General features: G+C 41.7%; 1 protein-coding gene across 1 annotated transcript in view; it reads right to left on the bottom strand.

The window, feature by feature from the left end:
* Window positions 1-24,452, bottom strand: part of Slc25a13 (solute carrier family 25 member 13) — a 176,690-nt gene that overhangs the window by 5,638 nt on the left and 146,600 nt on the right. The window contains exon 15 of the mRNA XM_051177139.1: window positions 7,316-7,454. Coding sequence (XP_051033096.1) covers window positions 7,316-7,454 — 139 coding nt within the window. The remainder of the gene's footprint in view (window positions 1-7,315; window positions 7,455-24,452) is intronic.

Genomic DNA, 24,452 nt, shown 5'->3' with positions numbered 1-24,452 from the left:
GGGAGAATCCTTCATGTTGAAGGCCCTAAGGCAGGCTGACAGGGCTGACCTTTCCCAAATGTTGACATGTAGAAAGCTGAATGGTGCAGTGAGAATAATTTATTTTCTACTCCGCTGGGAAAGAGCTGTTAATTTATGTTTTGCTGCACCTGTGGTTAAGGTTTGACATGAGTTTAAGCCTTGCCCTGCTTTCCATCAGTTCTATACATGCTGTTTCCAGGCCCATGGCTCATTCTCTACATTATAATTCTAAGGTTTTAACTGGTGGACAAATGTTGCTTGAAGCTCTAGGTGACAAGGGGAATGGCTAAGCTGGCTAGATGTGCAGAAATGCAACTCTCTAACTTAACTCTTTTAGAATTCCTCAGGCATTCTACTGTTCACTCACAGGTCAAGAGTTTCCACTTTGGCTTTTACACTATCAATAGCTTTTCCTGCCAGTGCTCTGGCCTGTGGCATCATCAACTTCAGACTCAGTCTGGTTGGTTCCTGAGTACTGAGTACTACTGATGCTTTTCATGTGTATTTTCTAGCAGTTTAAGACATTAAACTGAGTATGTCCACTTCATCACCCTGATCTGCCTCCACTGCTTCTTATTCTCAAGACTCTAAGAAGTAAACTCATCGATTATCAAAACTTCTGTGTTAGCAGCCACTTCCCTTTTCGGATTGTACAATATACCATGAGTCACATGCACTCAAAAAACTCCTTGTGACCCACACCCAAAAAGGAACATTAAGTACTTATTTAAAGCTGAGAGGCTCTGGGATAGTAATAAAGGCATCTTAGGTGTGCTGGCTAGTTTTATGTCAACTAGAGTCATCTGAGAGGAGGGAACTAAGACTGGACATAGGCAAGCCTATTAGTGATCGATGGGGAGCCCCCCCCCCATTGTGGGTAGCCCACTGTGGGTAGGATCACCACTGGGTTGGAGGTCCTGGGTTCTATAACAAAGCAAGCTGAGCAAGCCATGTGGAGCAGCATCCTCCATGGCCTCTGCATCAGCTCCTGCCTCCAGGTTCCTGTCCTGACTTCCTTCTGGGATGAACAGTGATGGGAGAGTGTGAACCAACTACACCGTTTCCTCCCCAAGGTGCTTGTGGTCATGGTGTTTCAGCACAGCTATAGCGACCCTAACTAGGACACCAGGTGAGTGCTCAGAGATTGGAATGGCTGTGGGGCTGAAACACCTGCACAAGGGTGGCAATGACTCCAGAACTGTAAGGTTAATGTGGTTTCGTGTTAAAAACGATCACACTTCCTACCAGCAAACTCAGTTCCCAGAATCTATTTCTCCAGAAAGACAGATCCAAGACCAGAGAAAGTCTTTAAGCCTCAAGATTTGCTTTGTTTTGATAAAAATCACTTATGTAAAAGTTTCAGTCATTTGGACAGTTCTAAGTAAGCATCTATGATTAAGAATGATAAGATTTAATCTCTTTATTGAATTCTATGTTAAAATCCTGGATTGTATTCATCCTTCCCATGAGTCTTACATTTGTGTTTTCTTGGGCATCACTCAGGCATTTATTCTCTTAAAGTTCAGGCTCTTTAAGTTTATTAAGCCGTTTTTCTTTGTGTCTTCTTTAAATTCCAGAAAATTCCAGAACTCTTTGATGACATTTGTGATTTTTTGTTTGTTTTGTTTTGTTTTTTTTTTTAAATTCTGTGTCTTGGAGTCCATCCAACTAATTCTTATTGGCAGATATTTCATAGGACTGGTAGATTTGGGGGTAGGTGGAGATGGAGATGCTATCTTGATCTTTCATATTGTTTACATATTTTGCCCTGAGATCTGAGATGTGGACCTGTTTTGTTAGTTCTTATCTAATACGGGCAAAGCAGGCTAGAACAGAAGAGGGAATGTGCAGATTGGGTTGGACTTAGAAACTGGGTGTGGCTTAGGTTGAATGAGTCAGATGGACACAGGGGACTAGGCTGATGTTCAGGACTGTGTCCAAGCTTGGAGTTTGGGGACAGATGTTGGGGTTGGGGTGGTAATGAGAAGGGAAATATTAGGGAAATTTACCAGGCTGGACTCTGGTGAAGGATGTTCAGGATCTGGCTGGCAGAAGAGGTGTTGGGTGTAGCATGGGAGGGGCTCGTAGGTTGAGGGAAGGAAGAGGGTCCTGATGGAAGCCTAGAGATTGGCAGCAGTGTAGACAGAAGTGACCAGACTTGCCTGGGGCACTGGATCTGGGATGGGGATAGACTTGGGGGTTGGGGAGAGTATGCAGAGGAGAGGGTGAAGAGGACTCACCTAGCTAGACTCTACCCAACAAATCCTTGCTCAGTCATGTTTACTGCTGCTTTCTTCACAGTAGTTAGAAAATGCAAACAACCCAATTCATAGATAATAAAAATATAGTACATATACACAATAGATATGATGGCTATTATTGGTTGTCAACTTAACTACATCTGGAATGAACTACAATCCAGAAATGGGGGGGGGGGCATCTGTGAGAGATTTTTTTTTTTTGGCTTGGTTTGATAGGGAAGACACATATCTCTGATATGAATCTTGAGGCAGGAAGAATACATTTAATCTGAGCCATACCTTCCTCTGGAAGTCTATATAAAGACATAGAAGAAGGAAGCTTTTGTTCTTGGCCTGATCGCCCTTGCCTTGGAGCTTGTTTATTTGAGATTCCTACATATATTGAAGATTAACTGAGACATTCAGTCTTTTGGACTAAGCAACTACTGGATTCTTGGACTTTCCCTTCATAGCTAGCCGTGTGTGTGTGTGTGTGTGTGTGTGTGTGTATGAGAAAGAGAGAGAGAAGAGACAAAAGAACAGAGAGAAGGGAGACAGAGGAGAGAGAGAGAGGGGGGGGGGAGATTCATTCCATAAGTTCTTTTTCTCTAGAGAACCCTAATACAATGGAATGCTATTCAGCTGCAAAGAAAAAAAGGAAGTATTATGAAATCTGGAGAGTTCATAGAAAAGAACATATATGAGTGAGTGTGGTATCCCAGACAAAGAGAGATACCATATTAAACGTTTTCTCTCATCTGAGGCTCCTAACTTCAAATCGTCAGAAGAGAATACATAAAAGCTCAGAGAGTAAAGAGAGATGCAAATGCACGTAATGAAGGGGTGGGGGTGGGGGGCTTTAGAGAGGAGGGAGAAGTCACAGAAGGAAGGGGAAGAGTAAATAAGGATATCTGCAAAGTTCATAAGGAATCATAGCTATTAGTTATCTACTTAACATATAAATCTGTGTCTGCATATTCACAAAAATTTAAATGAAATTTTCCCACCTGGGCTGACAATGACACCCTCAAGAGCTATAGACTGTCTAATAATACACAAGGCATGAAACACCCTCTTTTGAGTTATTGTCTAAGAGACTTCTGGAACATTAAAGACTACTGTTGGTGTTAACAGTTAAGTTTTGATTGGTGACAACACCACACACTTCAGACACAGGACCAAGAAGACCAGCGCTGGATCTAACCTGAAAGATTCTTCCCTGAAGATTATTTTTCCTGGTTCCAGAAGGTACCATACAAGCTTTGAAAGGAGAGCAGCATCAACCAATAGTCCTACCCAACTATGATGCCTCTATACCATAGCATCTGGCACAACATAATAACCCCAAGGATGCAATAGTTGGCATGTATCTCTTGGTGATAACCAATAGCTCTCTAATTGGACTTAAGGCCTGGCCAACAAGAAATGAAATCACACCTTGTGCTAGAAACTTAGCCAACTACTTACGACTAGTGAAATCATAGATCCTGGAGGAGAACCTACAACTGCCAGTTTACTAAACAAGTATAACCTCCACAGGTAAGTGTGGTTCTCAGCCCTCATTAAGGAAACTTCTCTTTGCAACAGATGAAGAGCATTAAAGGAAACCATAACTGATTAAATAAATGTAGAGTTAGGGAGCTTAGCCCTAACTGACATACCTACAACACAACCCCTGTATTTAAGGCTCAGGGTATTTGAGGGAGAGGGACAGACTGTAAGAGCCAGATGAACAGAAAGTTTGCTATAAGACTGTGTCTCTTAGAAGTCTTACCAACATGGCTGCCTAAACATGAACTAAATGAACAAGGATGACAGCAATAGCCATTCTAATATGAAGGGGGAAAGCTTGCAACCCTATTAAGAAAAATCTAGAGCCAACCTAAAAGAGGCTGAAAGCACGAGAAATAGTCTTCTCCCAGGAAGAGCACACCAGTTCGTTTTCCAATACCAAATAATCAGCTCTGAACACATATACATAAAATTAACATTATATAGCTTAAGCAGGTTGTATCTACATGTTTAGAACACACACACACACACACACACACACACACACACACACGTGCTCACATGAAATGACAATTATAAAAAAGGGGCCATGCATTTGAAAGAGGAAGATCACAATGGGGACATGGGAAGGACTGCAGAGAGAAAAGAAAAAGAAAGGGAAATAATGTAATCATATTATAATCTCAAAAATTATAATGAAAAATAATGATATGATTCAGCTGTTAAAACTTTAGCAAGTTTAAAATTATACACAATAAAATCACTAGAGCTGAACATTTCTGAATACTAACATGATGGTAACAATTTTAAATCTTTGGCTATTATTGCACTTAACCCTCACAATAGTTTTGTGAGGTTAAAACAGTTCTTATCCCCAAATTTGAAGATGTGGGCCAAGAGGGAATCAAATACTTGTGTGGGTCACAGGTCTAAGCTGGAAAGTGAAAGTGAATCTGATCCACGGAGTCTGATCCCACAGCACATACCACTAATCATCACCCGGTAGTATACAACAATGCTTTAAAAATAAAGTACAATCCACAGGTAGTGTGATTGCAACGCCATCAAAACCATCCAAATGGGAAAAAGCAAAAAAGTTAAGTAAGCCTGATGAGATGGCTCTGGGGGTAAAGACACTTGCCACCAAGCCTGACAGCCCAAGTTCGGTTCCTGAGAGCCACACTATGTGACTCCCTTGCTTGTCCTCTGACTTCTGTGCACTATAGTATGTGTCTACATATATATTTTTCATAAAGTACATGAGTAATTATCATAAAAAAAACAAGTTAAATAGCAACTTCCAGTAATAGAATTATGGATATTATTTATCATTTCTACATATTTTACAGTGAGCTATATTACTTTCATAATCAGGAAGAAAAGAAAAAAGAAGAAATGTTCACCTCTGATAACATGCATTGCCGAGTATGTTGCTACCCAGATATGAAACGGGCTCTCAGTGCCGTTTTCCCCAGAGAAGAGGTAAATATCTTTGTAGCTTCAGGAAAACAAGGTTAAGAGAGGACCTTTGGCCCTGAGCTGAGCTTTAGTTTTCATCCTGAATCTCTCATCTGGTGTTGGTGGACGATTTATGGTCACATTGTTCTAGATTGGGTCTTCATAATCACTGAACAGAAGACACATGCTAGGCACTATGCTAAGAGTCTCCCATGATGCTCCCTCCCTGTGACACAGACTTAAATCTACAGTGTTATCCTTATTCAAAGGTAAGGAAAAGAAACCCAGGGAAGTAACAACTTGACAAAGGTTACATGTCAATAAGTGGTACTTCATTTTCCTTAGACCCTACCTTATTTCAATTGGGCAATTTAAAATAAACTGTATAATGCTTTCTTCCCATATTTCCTCATTTATACCTATGTAAATGTGACCACAGTGAGTGAATGACTCAATTGCAAATGAAAATAGGTGCTCTCTATTCCAGATCTTGCTTCCTTAGTGTTGGTACAATGGTCTTTGGGTCTCATTATTACTTAAACAACTAGAGTCGTCAACTACCCAGGACAGAATAGCCCTGGCTCACAGGCCAGCACCCATATGTTTAGGAAAAAGAGATTAAGGGTGAAGGAGGATTGTGACATGGCTTGCTGCCATCAGGAGTCCCGCAGGAGAGGGGAAGCATGGAATAGCAACTCAAAGCTGGGGATCACTCCCATCCTGCTTTCAGGAACAGCTCTAACCTCCAATCTGAAGACGACAACATATCTATCAAAAATGTTTGGAGTCATGATGGGAGATGTCATTCTGTAAATATGTTTTTCATACTGGTTAATGAACAAAGCACTGTAGGCCAATAGAAAAGCAAGATAGGCGGGACTAGGAGACTAGGAGGAGAGAGGAAGTAGTAGGGAGAAGTTTCAAGATGGAGGGGAGAGAGCAGAACACTGGCCCCTCTCTCTGGTAAGACGAGACCATGTGGAAATACTTAGATTAATAGAAATGGGTTAATATTTAAGACAGAGCTAGCTGACAAGAAACTAGTAACAGGCCAACAGAATTACATCTAATACAGTGTCTCTGTGTGTTATTTGGGGCTGGCGTGGTGGTGGGACCAGCCCAGCAGGGAAAAACCTACTCATAACAGAGTCAGACAGCCCAGAACTGTGCTAGGGTTTGATAACCACTTAGAGAGCTAATCCAGATCCAAGCTTCTCTGGACAGGGTGGTTCACAAAAGGCAGGCGTCGATCCCCCACCATGCACATAATCAGAATCTATTTTTAATTCCCCATCGTTCTGTGTTCTGGGATAATTTAGCACAGCGCAGGACTAAAGAGAAGTCACTTCTATGACTCACTTAACATACATCTAGCCCTGGACCAGTCAGCCACTACAAGAGATGTCTGCCCAGCCTAGTCACTTCTAGTTCTACTACACTCCTTTGAAATAAATGGCAATAGCTTTTGCTTAAGTATTGGACAAGCTTATATGCCATAATTTGTTTAGGAACCTTTAGGCCATGAGCATTTTTTGACACTTTAAAAAGTTCAGGCCAAACCATTTTCATTCTTGTGCCATTAAGTGAAATTAGGAAATGCCATGGGACATGAATTAAAATCTGCAGTACCACAGAAAACAAACAACCAAGTAAATTAGCCAAGCATTACAAGTACTTTAAAGGTAAAATTCACTTAATAATCTAACTTGGGGGCTGGAGAGATGCTTCAGCGGTTAAGAGCACTGGCTGCTCTTCTCTTCTCAGGTCCTGGGTTCAAATCTCAGCACCCACATGGCAGCTGTCTGTAACTTCAGTTCCAGGGGATCTGACACCTCACACAGATGTACATGTAGGCCAAACATGAATGCACATGCTATAAAAATAAATTAAAAAAAAAATCTAACATGACAAAATTCAGATCAATTTCTTACCTGCCTCTTGAAAGCTATTCATAGAAAGTCAGGAGGACTCTTGTCAAAAACTGTGAGAAAAGAAAATCCCATTTCTGTAGTGTGGATGGGCTTAGGCTGGAGGGTTTGAGGCTGGGTGGTGGGAAAGCAAAACACTGCAGGGATAAGACTTACCAGCTATAGCACCAGCTAAGAGTAAGCTTCCTGGGCTGACCTGCCCGTCTTCATTTGCAAGGGAAGCCTTCACATGAGCATAGCAAGGGAAGTAGATGGCGGAGAAGGGAATGTCTCGCAGGAAGCAAGCTTTGGCGCCCTGTGAGGATTGCAAGGGGAAGAAATACCACATGAAACACACATCCCATTGAAGAGGTCAGGCTCCTCTGAAACTCACCTCAGAACAAAATATTCCTGGAGAAGACCAAATTTGTACTCAACACGCTGAAAGGGGAACAGTAAAATGTAACCAGAATTCTTGAAGCCACAAGTCTGGGTCTTGTTCTTGCAAACACAACTTGATTTGTCAGAGGGTGTGAGGACGTGGGAAAGGGGAGCTCTCGTTTACTCTGCGGCTGAGATTTCAATTAAAACAATTTTGGAGCTCTGCCTGCGACTCTCTTCAAGTCTGTGGGTGGAAGTCACTGTTGGCTGATCTCAAACTAAGACAAACTAAGAGGCGACAATCAAGGTGCCTCTCTGTTTATACATCAGAAGAAAGACAAGCTGTGTAGGTGCAAAGGGAAAGGTCCAATTGAGAATCTGATGAAAGTGTTGGAGTCTTTCCCAGAAAAAAAAAAAAAAAATGACATATACATAAAAATATATCTTTTCAGAGAGTACTTGGATTTTTATCCATTGTTTAGGGTTTATGAAATATTGATAAATGCCTACCTTAAAATATTTACCATATTTTTGACACACTCAAGAGCTCAACATAGGACAATTAACTTCAGAAGTGAAGCTTTCACTAAATAAATATCTGGTGCCAAAATCATGCCATGCTCGGGGCCCCAAGCATTGACGATTCCAAGAAATAGAATATGGTGTTCTAGTGGAAACTACAACAACACTGTTTCTTAGGCAGTCTGAGTGGGAAGAAAATTACCCCTTTCAACACTTAATGATTTAATACGGTTTCTTTCACAATTTTCTAATGCTCCAAATTTCTACCAATTATAGAGATTCCCAAAAGAAAATAATGAATTCATCCATACTCAACAGATCTAGTCACATCCAATGACACACACAGAGGTCTAGGTATGAAGTATTGGGGATCTCTGTCTGATGTTGGCTCCAGTAGGTCAAAGTTCCTCGCACCCCTCATCTGTCACTCACAGTAATTGACTCTTCCTAACAAATGCATTTCCCTTCAGACTCAAACTGAGATCTGGGGGTAGAAAACCCTCAGTCTTTTTTTCCCAGAAACTGTTACTGACCCAGGTCTACTGCAACTTAATTAGTTGTCTTACACAAGTAATACAAGAGGAACTTTATACCTAATCCTATTAAATTTAATCCCAGTTGAGCTCAATCTTCCAACCAGAACAAAGGCTTAGAATCTGGATTCTGTCCAGATGTGCCTGAGCTTGGATATTCCTCTTCTGACTGACCCATGGAGACTGTGTGTGCTCATTCTACACAAAGGTATTAGAAAAAGGGCTGGCCCCTCTCAGGTACTGTGTGTCAGCTCATGCAAGTATAGCCTGTCATTCTCCAAACTGTTAGATGACTAACAGAAAACAAGCACAACAATATCCATCACGTAAGTCCTCATTTCACACATGCAAAACCTGATGCCCAGGATGTTTATCTATCAACTGCCTATGTGAGGGTCACGTTCCAATGTCATCTTAGGGATAACTGCAGACAAGTCTAAAACACTACAAGCTAAGAATCTGCTTTGGGAGAGAGGTACACAGTACAGGACAGGGTGGGCAGGTACACGGAACACCCGATGTTTTCTTTGGGGGTAATTCTTTAAATAAGCACAGACAATCAGTACCAGTTTCTAATTTCTTGTTTTCTCCTCTTGATTCTTGCTTTGAGTTTTTCTGTGAGTTCTAGTTATCTGTCCACACGTGTGTGCTGTCCAGAAGATACAGACCAAATATGCAATTCCAGTAAAGGTCAGTTAAATATGGCTCCTTCCCTTAATGTGAATAAAAAGTACCTCACATTACTTCCTACATAAATCATGAGGAGTTCTTGATTGGTATGATTCTTCCTGCAAAATGTCCTTTTTACTATACCTTTAGTATAGTATGGATCTCCAATATTATATTTTATAGATGACCTTTGGGCTGCCCTTATTTCTTTGCTAATAAAAGGTTCTCTTAAGGAAACTAAATCCCTATAGAGCAATCCCACTATAGAATATTATGTTTATTTAAAAAAAAAAACCTACAAATGTAATGTGCTGTCCACTTTTTACCTCGTCAGAGCACTGTAAACATTTCAGAGCATTGTCAACAGAAACATAAGCAACAACCCCAGAGCTGGGATTGCTGTGGCTAATTCCGTTCATTCTTAAACCCACAGTGCATAGCTTTTGTTTTGTTTTGACCAGGAATGATCTACCTTCTTCTTCAGTCTCTAGTTGTATTGTTTATATTTTTATTCTACTTGCTTCTTTAAAACTCATATGGCTTTCCTTAGGATGCCCTGAAGATGGGTTCCTCTGTCCTCACCCTTTTCAAAGCTTTGCTTTTCCAGTTTCTTCTCAGTGATACACCTAACTCCTTTCAGCTAAAGGTATCAATGCTCCATTCATCTATCAGTCAGGGTCCACCTATCGCTCCTCACCTTCTTTAATGATTGCTATGCTGGGAACACCAGCCTTTTAAATACCATCTCTTCATTCATTTCACCCCCAAACACCCCCTCTCTAGTGAGCATCTTTTAAGTAGAGAACAGACAGGCATGGATTCCATATGGCTCCACACTGTCTACATCTCCTCAATACTGCTCTGAGTTTTTCAATACCTTTATACCTGTCTATTTCAGTGTGGCTGCTGCCTGAATTACATTGGAAGTCAGGGATCGGGAATGACTACCTGATTTTATTTACAAGACACCTAAGAAAATCTGTGGCTGCCAGGCACGTTCTTTATTTTTGCTTTGGTGATGCCCGTGGAAGAAAGGGGAACGATTAGAAAGATCCACAAGACACTCTGGAATATGTTGTTAGCTTTCCACAAGGATGCTCACTCACTTCTTTGAAAAATATTCTAGAAAGCAGTTTCTCAGGCAAAGATCCATTTATTTGTTGGAGACAAACGAACTATAGGAGCAAAGTCACTTTGTATCGGAGTGCTAAAGTTAAAAAAAGAGAGATGGGTCTGTTTTAGGTTTTGCAGATTCAATGTGATCAAAGGTCATACATAAGAAGGTAAGGGACACAAACAGAAAATGTCTGTGGAACCTAAGAAGAGCAGGAGCACATGAAAACCAGCTGAGTTCCCTAAGAAGCAGCCTTAGGTATCCCAATACACCCACTGCCTCCCCCTCGTTTCTTGAAAGCATGAGTCAATTGTACATCCCTGTAGGAAGACATAACAAGATTAAAGAGATGAGTGAAGAGAAAGACAAATGGCCTGGTCTGAAGTCAAGCTTAGAGGCAAATGAACAAACCTGGAGAAAAGCACAATTGTACCTGTAACAATGGGCACGGAGGAGGAGCGGTCTGTACTCCGACAAGAAAACAGACAGTGTGGTCAAACAAGCCAGAACAAATGGTGTAAGAGGTCTTAGGTTGCTGATGATCTCAGAAGACACAGAACAGGAAAAGAATGCCCACCATCCGCGGTCCTCAGGCAGGATGGCTGCGCCAGCAAGTGAAGGCCCAAACTGCTTCTCTCCCTACTTGGATAGCAAGAATACCCTATCCTCCATTACGGTGGAGCAAGAATGGAGCACTGGGCACAACTTTATCAAGCACCAAGGGGCAGAGAGGGGAGTGGAGCCTCAGGAAAAGGTGAGGCGACCCCGGTCACAGTCCTGTGAAGTATCCACTGTCACAAAAATAAGAGGCGCAGATGTGGCCAGAAGGGTTGTGTTCCTTACCTCTACCTACCTCCATTGTTCCCTAAGCCTGGACCTGCACAAGAAACTCCTTTCAGCAAATAACTCAGAAGGAGCCTTTAGCTTGTCCTGGCCAGACAAGGCATCAGAACCCAGTCTTCCTGCAGAGGTGACTTTAAACCTAGAGGACTCCGCAGGCTTATTCAGTTTCCCTGGCCTCCTTTTCTTGACCATTCCTTCCAGGTCTTAGTCACAAAGCAGGTACCAATTTGCAGGGCTGCCTTAGGCGATCCCTGACCTGTTGCTCCCACACAATGGAAAGGGCAGCAGGATGTAAAAAGGGCTTTAGATCACGAGGGGTGAAGAAAATGTTTCTCTGGCAGATTCCTAGAGAAGCCAGCACCACATCAGCACCTGAGCCCGTTGACTTGAATTCTACTTGCCCCTGTGTAAAATCTTTACTAGATGGTCAAGTCATTCTGAATGAGCAGCTCTGCAGTAAGGAGACAGGCTATGCTGTCCTGAAGCCTGTGCCAGCATTAATTTAAAAAATTAGTGAATTATATAGATTTAAGTCTTTAGTTTAAATCTTTACATCTTTCTGCCCCCACATAAAAATGCCTAGTGTTCCTGGCTTCTCTTTCACTGGTTATCTAGGCAGATTTGCCTTTACTCTCTGATTGGCCTTGAATTTTCTGGGTATATAGTAAAATCACATATGGAAAATTACTAAACACAAAATACAATCCTTTAACCTAATCACTAAAGGACCGACCCCCTATCTCCAAAGAAGGGAAATTATTATTTTTTCTTTTTTAAATAAAGGGCTCGTTGATGAGCAGATGGGAATAATAAAAAGCATTTCCAGGCAACCTAATATGCAAATAATCCTGAGCTGACTACGCTCCAATCCTGAACTGCTCCAATCCTGAACTATTCTAATGTCTTCTATCAATCACCATTCCTCCTTAAGGATAAGGCAAGAGTCTTTAAGGTAGGCTCACTTCAAGTTCACAGCCCACAATTGACATGGGTCAGTTAGTAGGCTTGAGGATGCTGGCCATAGTATCCTCATAGCAAAAGAATCACATTTTTTTTTTCTTCTGCCTTTTTGATGTGGACACAGTTGAAAACCCAGGGGAGCTTTAATCAATTCCTGCATTGATGGAATCATTCACTCAAGTTTACTCTGGCAGAATACAGCACACAGGACCCACCCTCCATCTGCCTTACACACCCTTACACACACACACACACACACACACACACACACACACACACACACAGTAAAAGATCTTCATCCTCTTGTAGCCCACCAGCCACATCAATCCAACATTAGGTGAGGAGGAAGCCAGTCCTGAGGGATGGTGCTGATAAAGATGTCAGAGACAGGGCAGGTCTTTTTGCATGCTAATTCCTGCTTATTCTAGAAGTACCTGCAAACATAGCTCTAAACAGACTATTTCTAATACAGAGAAAGGTAATTACACTCACAAAGGCACCTCTGTGTCGGGCGGGCGGGCTCCAGGAGCCAGCAGGTCTGGGGGACTGGGGCTTAACGCAGACTCCAGCAGTGAATGCATATTGTCTAGTGTGGGGGGAAATGCCAGACTGGGGACCCCCACGGTATTCAAGACAACAGTGGTGCACCTTGTCTGGGGAGGTTATTTAATGCTCCTGGCACCTGTCGTCAGAGCCACCCCTTTTCCAACCTTACAGGTTTAGAATTTATTTGGCATGCATAATTGTATATTTTGATCTGGAGCTGCAAACAATGGGCAGCATGTCAGGTCTTGATCCCTCGGCATTCCTCTTGGTTCCCCTCAGCAAGTTAACCCTTCCAAGCACAGCGTGGCAGCAGCAGGGGTTTTGGCTCTAGGCTCAATACCCAGCTTCACCATTCCCCCAACACACACACACAAAAAGGAAGTTACGCAATATACTTGAAGTAGAACACAAGCTGCTTACAGATAAATATGTAGCAGGAAAGACATGAAGAGGAAAATACTGCCCTGTGTTTCAATATCATCATCCCAACTTTTGTATATGACTATATAATCCTAGTTATGTGCAACTTGAACAGGATTTTGCTTACAACCTTACCAGTGTCAAGGTCTGCTAAAAGGATGGTAATACCGTTAAAACCAAATAAACCAGCCACCAACTGAAGACGTCAGTGAACATCCAATGACTTCAATTTGAATATAAAATACAAGTGCCTCCCATTTGGTTCTAATCAAGGGACTTTGATGGCATTATTTTTTCCTTAATTCCACTTTAATTCTAAAAAATGATCTTGGCAGCCCAGGGTCTCCTGATGGAGAGGAACACCACTTACTGGTTCAGCTATTCTGTCACTGTGAGGTGCTTTGTCACCAACAGGGTTGTCACTCAGATGGACCAGAAGCCCTGTGGCTGACAGAGATTGTGTGTGTGTGTGTGTGTGTGTGTGTGTGTGTGTGTGTGTGTGTGTGTGTGTGTGTGTGTGTGTGTGTGATTTTAGTCTCACATCACCATCACAGCACTGACCTGTAGAAAGGTGCTTTCCTTCACAATTTTCTTTCCTCCTACCTGCACCATGCCTGCCAAACCCATTTCTAGTCTGCTTGCTCTGTTTAGTTTTATATTTATCTCCCCCCTGTCCAACACACGTTCTTCAGACTACTGAAACTGAAAGCAGCCTCGTTACTACTTGAGTATGAATTACAGCTTAAACTATTAAGTACCAGTAGCTACCATTCAATATACATACATAAAAATCAAGACAATGCTACTGAACATTTACCAGTGCTTTCATTTCATTCCTGCCACATGTTTACTTACTAATTTTCCTTCCTGCTTATGTATACTGTAATTCCTGTCCTGCTTACCAATTACCAATAATCCCTCTGACTCACATCTAGTGCAATTCCTTCTGCCCCATGTCCACTGTCACATGTTTAGTTGTCAATTTTCCTTCCACCTTATGTATTATTGTATTTGAAGATGGAGCTGGGGTCTATGGCTCACACATTCTAGGAGAGGACCTTGCCACTGAGTGACATCCCCAGCCCTCTCAGTTCTTCTGATGACTTTGTAGTCGTGTTTAGCCTCAAACTATGTAGACCAGGCTAGCCTCAAACTCACAGAGACCCTCCTGTTTAACCTTAAACTATGTAGACCAGGCTAGTCTCAAATTCACAGAGACCCTCCTGTTTAGCCTCAAACTATGTAGACTAGCCTAGTCTCAAACTCACAGAGACCCTCTTGTTTAACCTCAAACTATGTAGACCAGGCTAGCCTCAAACTCAAGAGACCCTCCTGCCTCTGCCTCCTGCATGTGCCATGATGCCTGGCTTATAATTGCTTTCTTAATGCCTTACTTGACATGCTTCTTGAGTTTTGTCCATCTTTAAAAATAAGCAAATAAGCAAATACACAAAAGATTTTAGTCGGACCTTGTTCCTAAAATATAGTTTTCCAAAATACAGAATTCTAGCTTGAAAAAGTTCAGTTCCCCTCCATACATGAGGACACCATGTGAATGATCCGGGTTTGTCATCTGACGCTAGAAGCTACCCTGAAACTTCAAGGTGCCACAACAGGAATGAGCTACACCAAGTTTAGCTATTTTGACTTCTTCTGTTCTTGCCATCTGTTATACTTCATTAGTCCTGGGGCCTCCTCAGCCATTGCCTCTCCTTTCCATCTCAAATGCTCTCAGAGATGCCTCCTGAGTAATTCCTGTCTTCTAGTTCTCTAATTCTTTATTCAGCTATGTTCAAATCTGGCTAGGATACCTGTTGAATTTAAAATTCTAGCCATCCATAATTTTACTTACTAGTTTTTTTGTTTTGTTTCTTTGCTTTTAAATAAACCCAGCCAGGCAGTGTTAGCACATACCTTTAACCCCAGCACTTGGAAGGCAGAGGCAGGCTGATCTCAGTGAGTTCCAGGCCAGGCTGGTCTACAGAGGTGAGTTCCAGGATAGCCAGGATCACTACACAGAGAAACCCTGCCTCACGATTAGTTTCTCATTTCTTCTCATATAGTCAATGAAGGTTAGTTCTCTTAGTTACGGCTGATTCCAGCTATGCCAGAATTCTCTTCCAGCTTACACGGACACGAAATCTGACGAATGCCCATTCACTGCAGAAAAGATGCTTCTCAGATAAGGAAGTAAATGGCTTCCAAATAAACAAATATTCAAATGTGTCACTTACATATGGATTCTAAATCACGGTTGCTCCATGCCAAACCCAGCACACGGTGGGGGCCAGAGCATGGGCCTTATAATAAGAGGACTTTCTCTATGTCAACTTCTTTATCTATAAAATATGCGTTTTAAAGGAACATTACACATAAATTTAGTAATTAAAATAAAAATAGTAATTAACATAAACCTACTATAATACCAGCATGGCGTCCTCAAACAAAGTGCTGTCAGTCACCATTCTCAATGCTCAGCACCCTATTTACTAGAGAGAAAGATGAAAATGGCCAGTGTATTTTAACAATGGGCAGCTAGAAAATGACTCTGGTTTTACAAATAAATCACAGAAGAGTATACTTATGGGCCTTAGTGAAAAACCCAATCCTACTAAAGATGTGTATACACGTTTCTCACTCTGGCTGCCAAAGACCTATCTCTTTAATGTCTAGTTAATTAACATTTCTTAAGTAGGCTGCCCTTTAAGTACATACCTCAGTCACAAGTAGAAATCAGGGAATGAAAGGCTGACTTAGTAGACTGAGAAACCTATCCATCACTTCTGGAAAAATATTTTCATAGTAATCTATGAACAGGGGTTTACTATCAGTCTCCATACTTTCTAACATGCACATTATATATAGTCCAACAATTTAGACCCTGCAGGTTCTTTGCAAAGAGAACAAACTAAAAAATGAAAACAGCAACAAGTGTTGCCAAGCAACACTTGGCAAAAATGCTTGTCTCTGGAAAGACAGATTCAAAGAAGTATAGGCATGAGTTAAGTGACATCTTATTGTCCTTTTTATATCTGAATTGTGTTGACTATTAAAATAAGTTGATGGGACTACAACGGCATGTTTACATCCCCACATGGCCTCAACACTGATCACCACTTTGGAGGCAATGACCTCTGTCATACATATCTTTGTAACATCAGTCAATGGAGTGCTGGCATGCAATACTTGGTGACTAAATAGATGGATGGTAATGGTGGTTTGGACAAGAATGGCTCCCATAAACTCATAGGCTTGAATGCTTGGTCTCCAGTTAGTTGCTGGGAATAGGCTTTGAGGTTTCAAAAGACTACACCAGGCAGTCTCTCTCTGTATCTGTCTATCTGTTTCCCCTTCTCGCCTTCCCTTCCTCTCCACCTAACCACTGCCAATAGATCAGGATGTAAAGCTCTCAGCTACTGCTCCAGCACCATACCTGTCTACCTCTGGCCATGATGATCATGGACTAACACTGCAAACAAGCCCCCAGTTAAATGCTTCCTTTTATGAGAGTTGCCTTGTCACACTGTCTCTTCTCAGTAACAGAACAGTAATTAGGACAATGGCCAAACAATCCTTTTTTTTTTTTTTTTTTTTTTTTTTTAAAGCACCATATTTCCCCCACAGCTTATGTAACACTGACTTCTACTAGGTACTGTTTTATAAAAATCCTATTTTCAAAAGCTATATCCATTTCATTTGCTCTTCTGGTGTTTCAAGCAAGGTGGAGGTGGTTGACCCTAGCTACATTCTCAGTGCTAAGGTGGGAGCTAGAGGGTTAGTAGTTTAAGGTCATCCTCCCTGTCTACACACAGAGTATGAAGCTAGCCCAGGCAATAGGAACCCTCACTCCATAAAAAAAAACAAAAAAACAAAACAAAACAAAAAAACAAACCCAAACAAACAAACAAACAAAAAACAACAATAATATAAGAAACAAAATGCCCAAAGCATGCCCAATCTGATGGTAGGAGGGTTAAGGGAAAGGAAAGACGTTCCTACAGAACCTCAGAAATAACTAGGGCCAGGGCACAATGCAAAGATGATGGCAGGAATTCTTTCACAATCTTTTAGTTGACATCTTGAAGCTAAAAGTTATAACTCATAACTAGTACATCATATTACTGTGTGTGCTAAGCTCTATCCAATGGGTTTTACATGTACAAAGGATGACTATTTCCATGGAGATTTGAGATGCTATGAATGTCTTCTTTCCTACCTAACTTGACAAACTTCATGAGATATGTCAAATGTTAAGAGAGATGTGGCACAGTATGAAGTTCAGAGTCATCACTTAATTTATAAGACAGATGACTGTGGACAAATTACCTAACCCCATAAAGCTCTTCTTCTCCTTAACTGTAATTTAGAGCTGCAAAAGAAACAGTGTCTGCCTGGTGGGCTGTGGTGAGGATAAACTGATGTAAAGCAAACACAGCTATAAATAAGCATGGGCCTGGGAGAGGAGCCCTCCATAAACAGTAGTGTCAATGAACGGGCAACTGTACACACACTGTTCAAGCCCTGGACTCATCTCTCTGCATCCTGAACATGCGAGTCGTATCTGAATTTTTCATCTTCAGCTGTGTAAAATCCTGCCTCCGTGGGCTTTTTCATCTATCTAGAGATATGCTGAGAGGAGGGCCAAGTAGTAAGCATGTGCCTCTAGCACTGCAAAAGACGAACCCAATTAAAACAAATAGTAACTTCGCAATGCCCCTCATTATCCTTGACTACTTTTTGTTGTGTGTTTCTGTTGTTCTTTTGTTTTGTTTCTGTTTTTTTTCCAGACAGGGTTTCCTCTGTGTAACCGTCCTGGCTATGCTGGAATTTGATTTGTAGACCAGGTTGGCTTTGAACTCACAGAGTTCTGCCTGCCTCTGCCATCTGAGTGATGGGATTAAAGGCTTCTTTAAGATAGCCAAGGCCCTCCTCTACCTTTGTCCTCCATTCTCTCTAATTCCTTTGCAATGCTGTTCACTCCAGCCACCATCTGAGAGCCGCATACATCTGCTCTTCCCCCGACCTGTAATCCCTGCCACCTCTATGAGGGTGGTCTCTGCATGTCATCATTAGCTTCCTGCAGCCTGAGGGTAACAGCACTACCCTGGTTTCGTGCCTTCAGAGGACCCTTACACAGCATCTTCAGTGTCATCTCCCTGCCTGCTAGAACCTTCACAAGAGGAGAAAAGCTGGAGGGGTCGGGAAAGTCTATCTTTGTTCTGCCCCTGCTTGCCCAAGTCATCCAGCTAAGCATCCTTATATTTCTGGCCTTTATTCCTCAACGACAGGGACAAGAGCAGATGGAAGATCTTTACATAGTTTCCTGTACCTTCTCAAATTCTGAGATCTAAAAATCCCATTACCACCATAAAATCTACATTTACTTTCTCGCTTTTGTTACATTCCAGGACATAGCAGACTGAAATCTCCTTCAGGGGTATCCTCACGTGCTATCCCAACTACTACTGTCCCCATCAGGTTGGTGTTCCGTGTCCCAGCTGTCCTTCTCTCCTCCCGGCCTTAAGTCTGACTCTCCCATCACAGTAGTGTACAGGCCCAAACCACATTATCTTTGCTCAAACCTACCAGGCTATGTTAACAGACTGCTGCCATGAGGTAGGACCATTCTTCTGTGACCATCCCTTTCCGGTCCCTCCCTAGCACCAAGACAGAGCACATTGGCAGAGAAAGATCTCCCCATTTTACACTTAATTTCCCAGTATTTTATTCTTTTTTTTTTTTGGGGGGGGTCACTATGCAGCAGTTCACTTGCTCTCTTGATTCTAACACCTTTGTAACAGGGAAAAGATCTAGCTTTCAGTTATCACTTATTTGCTCAACCATCAATTATCATGCACCAGAAGGTTACAAAGCAGCAGTGAGCAAGATAAATCCATTAGCCAAGACACTGCAGAGAAAGGAGACATGGGCACAGAGCAAATACCTGATGGTCACTGGTGTCCTCAGCAAACTGGGATGAAGACGAGACAATGGGGTGATCACATCTGAGAAAGCCCCCAGTGAGCTAAGAGCTTAGGGGAAGGGCCTATGGCACCATCTGATGCATTGGCTTTCTTCAAGGCTGACTTTTCCTAGCTACCAAATTGTGTGCAGTAGCTCAGCTTTTCACAGCCACCTTCTAAATGGCTACAATTCTGTCAGGTAGTGGAGTCAGCTTCCAGTGTGAAGTATGTCCACTGATCTGTCCGCATTTGCTTTTTCCAGATGTCCTGGAGCCTGTTCAGAGTAGTGTTGTTCATTTACCTTTCCCCGGTGTCTCTTCGTGGTTCCAAAGTTCATTTCCAGGTTTTCAATTTTAACTTTAATTCTATGTGCATTAATGTTTTGCCTGCCATATATGTCTGTACACTATGTGTGTTCCTGGAGCCAGTAGAGGCCAGAAAAGGATGTTAAATCCCCTGGAACTAAAGCTACAGATAGTTGTGAATCACCATGTGGGTGCTGGGAATTGAAACCGGGTCCTCTGGAAGAGCAGCCAGTGCTATTGACTACTGAGACATCTCTCCAGCCCCGGCCTCATTTCTTTTTAACAATTTTCCACTGTCCAATATACCACAGTATGTTTATCCACTCATTTACCAAGGGACAACTTCAGTGGTCCTAGGTTTGGTAAATTATAAATAAAGCTTCTATAAACAATAACACACGTGTACTCAGAGAGTAAATTAATCTTATTTACATTGTCCCAGCTGTTGTGTTTTGGAAAGGTGAAGAGTTGGAGAAAACCCTCAGGTCCAGTTAAAAGATACAAGCATGGGTGGGAGGGTGGGAACCAGCACTAGGCTGGATGCAAAGTGATAACAGATGGTTCCCTTGGTGTCCGGAAGCTTTCAGCTGATGTGTTCCCAAAGAAATACCTGTATGATTGCTTTCATCGTGTAGAACAGGAGTACACAAAAGAGATATCTTATCAGCAGGCAAAGGACTTATTATTCTTATAGGTGCTCCTATATTAAGATGAAATTGATAAATGGATGCCACACGGTTAAATGCACACACACATTGACTTACTACTCCACTGCTAGGAACCTGTGCTCTATACACACTCACAAAAGTATGCCAAGCATACACTGGAATGAATAGTCTCCATGGCCTAACTCTGTATGGGAGAGATCCCATTTTCAGTGAGGCATGCTTATAATTTATTAGATATAGATAAGCAGGAGGCGCGAGACCACTCTTTGCCCTGGTTGGTGGCTAGCATCAGCTGTCTGAGAAATCTGAGTCAGAAAGTCACAGGTAAGTGCTATATGACTTTATGATCAGAAAAGGGAGAAGATTCAAGGCCCAAATTATTCATTAGTCCCTGCCTATGGGAGAAGAGCACAGGGATTTCTCAAGATTGGAAGACTTTACAAATAACAAATAAATGTGTCAGCCATTCTCTATGCTCTGTCCCATTCTGTAGAACTCTATTTTAAATGCTTGCTTTGTTTCACTAATCTCTTGAATTTGTTATTATCTATTTCCAACACCTCTAAAGTTGTAAAGAAACAATAAGGAAGCTAGATTAAAGATACTTTAATCTCTGTAGCACACACCCTCACACATGAACCTTAAAAACATTTTATGTGGCTATTAAGATGACAGGAGAGGCTTCAGATGCAGTTTAGAGACACTGGATTTATAACCAATGATACTCTGTATAGCTTGGGTTATGAAGAAATAAGAGTTTTACTCACATATCCTAGATGACTTGAGCTTTTGAAACAAATGTACTAATGCTACACTTGCCTTCAGAACACACTGATAATAACTCCAGCAATCTATTCACACAAAATGGATGAGCATGCATACAGATTAAAAAAAAAATCTATCTGAATAATGTCATCTATGGTGCAATAAAGCAAGAGCTTTTGATTAGAATAGAGCTGGTGGAGCCTGTTTTCCTAAGCATCCTTCCACTGATAGCTAACACCTGGGATTACAGATGAGAAAACCCTTCTGTCGATACATGATGGCTCTCATCCTCATTGCTTTGGCTGTCAGGTTTAGTCTTCGGAGAAACAAATTGTACCGATGCATTCTGGGGGAAGCTGCTTCTGACCTCCATTAACTGGGCTGCCATTCAATGCTAAATAATAAGTCTTATAAATCGACAGTGCCAAGGAAAAAGGTAAATTCATTCAGCCCTCTTTTCTACGACAGATGATTTATTTTTTGCTACAGGAACTTAGGTCATGAGAGAGGATGAGAGAGCTATACCCACATACATGTACAAGGATATGATTCTGAGTGTAGCATGGGTACTGCCCGGGATGGAGCCCAGAGCCTTATTTATGCCAGGTAAGTGCCCGAGTACTGAGTGCAGGTCAAGCCTTGTATCCTTGTGCAGGAGATTTTTTTTTTTTTAAACATATTAAATAGTCTTCCAAAGGCAATTACTTATTCTCTCTTTATTTCAATCAGCTATTTCCTGTACCTTTTAGCTAAATGTTACCAGTTCAGAGGGGGCTTTCGTTTACACAGTTCATTACATCTTCACTGAACTATTTCTAACTTCAGGAGTGTAAAAATGTTTACTGCATTCACTTTTTTTTTTTTCACTTGCAAATGTATTTTTAGGGCAAGTATTCCAATTGCCATTAACCGGGAGGTCACAGAAGGCTAAGGTATTTTGCAAGTCAATTCATGAGAAAAAACAGAAAGCTTGGTTAAATCAGTTCAGTTAAGGTAAAGCTCAGCAATCCTAAACACACAGACAGAACCAATCACTCACAGCCTGCCCCAGCATTGTAATGGTAAGAAGAGCAAACAAAGGGGACCCAGGGAAGGAGAAGGAAACACATCTGTCCTAATAAAAATTAGGACAGGGGGGTCCTCTCCTTAAAGAGTTACCTGAAGGGACAACTCACAGTCTTAAAGTACTGTGTTGCTCCAGCCACTTGCAAGTTTCCTAACCAACTAAAACTATGTGAGTAGAGAACGATGCATTCTGACACAAAATCACCCAGAAGCACGCAGAGAAGCCACGTTTGCGATGCTCCCAGCTGATTTGAAACACTGGTTCCCTGGAAAGATGAGATAGAGAGACCTGGAGTCCAGGCTCACAGGACAAAGCTAGAAAAACAGGACTGAATCTATCTTGGGTCGGGGGTAACACAAGCAGGCCACACCAGAGAGGGTCTAACTGCGAGGTAACTATTACTAACCCTTGGTTAATTTGGCTGATGAGGATGCCTGCCGGAAGAAGGTAGGGATGACCAGGGCATGTCCACACAATAAAACCAAATTTTCAGCTCAAAAGCACTAGTAACTTCATGTGGTAATTACCAATTCATGAAAACAGCATTTTGGAAGGCAGCGCCAAGCTCAGTGGAATGCCTCTGAACTAGACTAAACCAGTGTAATTAACTAACTTTATATGGGAGAGTGCTCTTGCTCAAACGTGAGCGATCTTGCTCATTGCAGAAAAGCAACTTTAGCACAAAAGCACAAGCAAGCAATGTCTGAGCTTCCGTCTCGGCTCAAACACCAAGGCTGGCAGCCACTGCTCACCCAACTACAAAATCAGGGTGCCAGGGACTTCCCAGGAGCCTTAGAGGGGATTAAGTTTGTGACATAATGTGAAGATGAAAAGCACCAAGCGCCAGCCTGGTGTCATTTGCAGCAAGTTGCACAGCCTGCTCTTGCATCAACAAACAAGTCGTCTAGAGATAGTTTGATAACATTTGATAACATTTCGTCTAGAGATAGTTTGATAACAGTCATTGCTATAGTACCAAGTGGCTTTTACTAGACAGCCTGTTGAAAGACTGCCTGGCATCCCTGTCATAGTGACAAGGCACTACATCATGTCACAGATGGCAAGGACCTAAAATGTTAGAACAGAAAGTGTTTTCTCTCCAAGTTCATGATAGTACTGTTTACTTCTTATAGCTGGTAATACATATGCAAACAAAATAGCTATTGCTATTGTGTCCTCTGCCCAATTACAGCAACTGAAGTGCTATTTAAAAATAAAAGAGGAAACATATCACGGGCCTTAGAGATGGCTTTGCAGGTAAATCCACTTGCCAAAACCCGGCAATCTGAATATGGCCCCAGGAGCCCATATAAAGGTGGAAGGAGAGACATGCCCGCTCAGATTTGTCCTCTGACCTCATGCATATGCACACACACTACATATGTAAAATTAAAAACAAAACAGCCCACACTCACATAGTTATTCCAAACTATCACATGTACCTAGTTCCCTCACTAAGATTAATCCCAATAAAGAGAGTCATATGCTATCTGATCCTAGGAAGGCTCAGATCATGTGGTACCCTAACCATCACATGATCTGGAAGATGCAGATAGAGTTGGCTAAAAGAAGCTCCACTGTAAACATTCTGAATTTTCACTGGGGTCACCTGCAGAACCCCGAAACAAAAAAGAGAAAAAATACTGGGGGAACAAGAACTCAAACACCACACTAAAGGCCGGAAGTGGTTGTCATGGCTAGCTGTTACCCATGCGGGGTTTGTTATACCCACTTGGGATGATGAGGGAAGGGAAGACAGCCATGTCTCAATGTTAGTGTTTATGGAGTAAATTTCCAGGGTCCAGGAGAGCAAAAGAGCTTTTACCTGCATGGCGTGGGGTAAAGAAGAAGATGACACACTCAGAAAATCAGCTTTAGCAGATGTCTAAACACAGAGTAAGTACTGATGGGACACGGTTTTAAAATTCACAACTAATTTGAATAAAGCATCTCTTGATCTGGCTACACACAATTTATTAATTATACGTTTCTGCATATATAAATTAAGCTGTTCTGGGCAGACTTTGAATTTCACCTTATATTCCCAAAGACTTTTATTTATTGGAGCCAGCAACGAACTCTTTTTAAAGTCTTATTGGAGAACAGTGAGTACTTTTTTTTTTTTGGGATAAATTTAGTGCTGGGCATAGATGTAGATGACTTCAGTTTATTACAACACAGCCGTGTTTGTGCATGTGTGTGTGTGTGTGTGTCTGAGAGAGAGAGAGAGAGAGGGAGAAAGACAGAGAGACAGAGACTGGGTCTTAATGTGTATCTCTGGCTAGCTGGCTTGGAACTCTCTATGATAAATCAGGCTGGCCTTGAAATCACAGATCCACCTGCCTCTGCCTCCTGAGCTCTGGGAGTAAGGGTGTATGTGGCTATTTTAATACAACCTCATGGTTGAAGAGTAGGGAAAACTTTTGAAACTGCCACTAAAAATTGACACTGTCATCTTGGAAAGCTATATTAGAAATATAAAGTGAGTAAGATTTATAATAATTAAGATGAGGTAGCAATACAGAAAACTCACATAGTACCAGAATTTATATAGGATCA

The sequence above is a fragment of the Phodopus roborovskii genome, unplaced genomic scaffold (assembly GCF_943737965.1).
Source record: "Phodopus roborovskii unplaced genomic scaffold, PHOROB, whole genome shotgun sequence".
NCBI lineage: Eukaryota > Metazoa > Chordata > Mammalia > Rodentia > Cricetidae > Phodopus > Phodopus roborovskii.
Note: the sequence above shows the minus strand (reverse complement) of the source record. Positions and strands in the feature narration are given on the sequence as shown.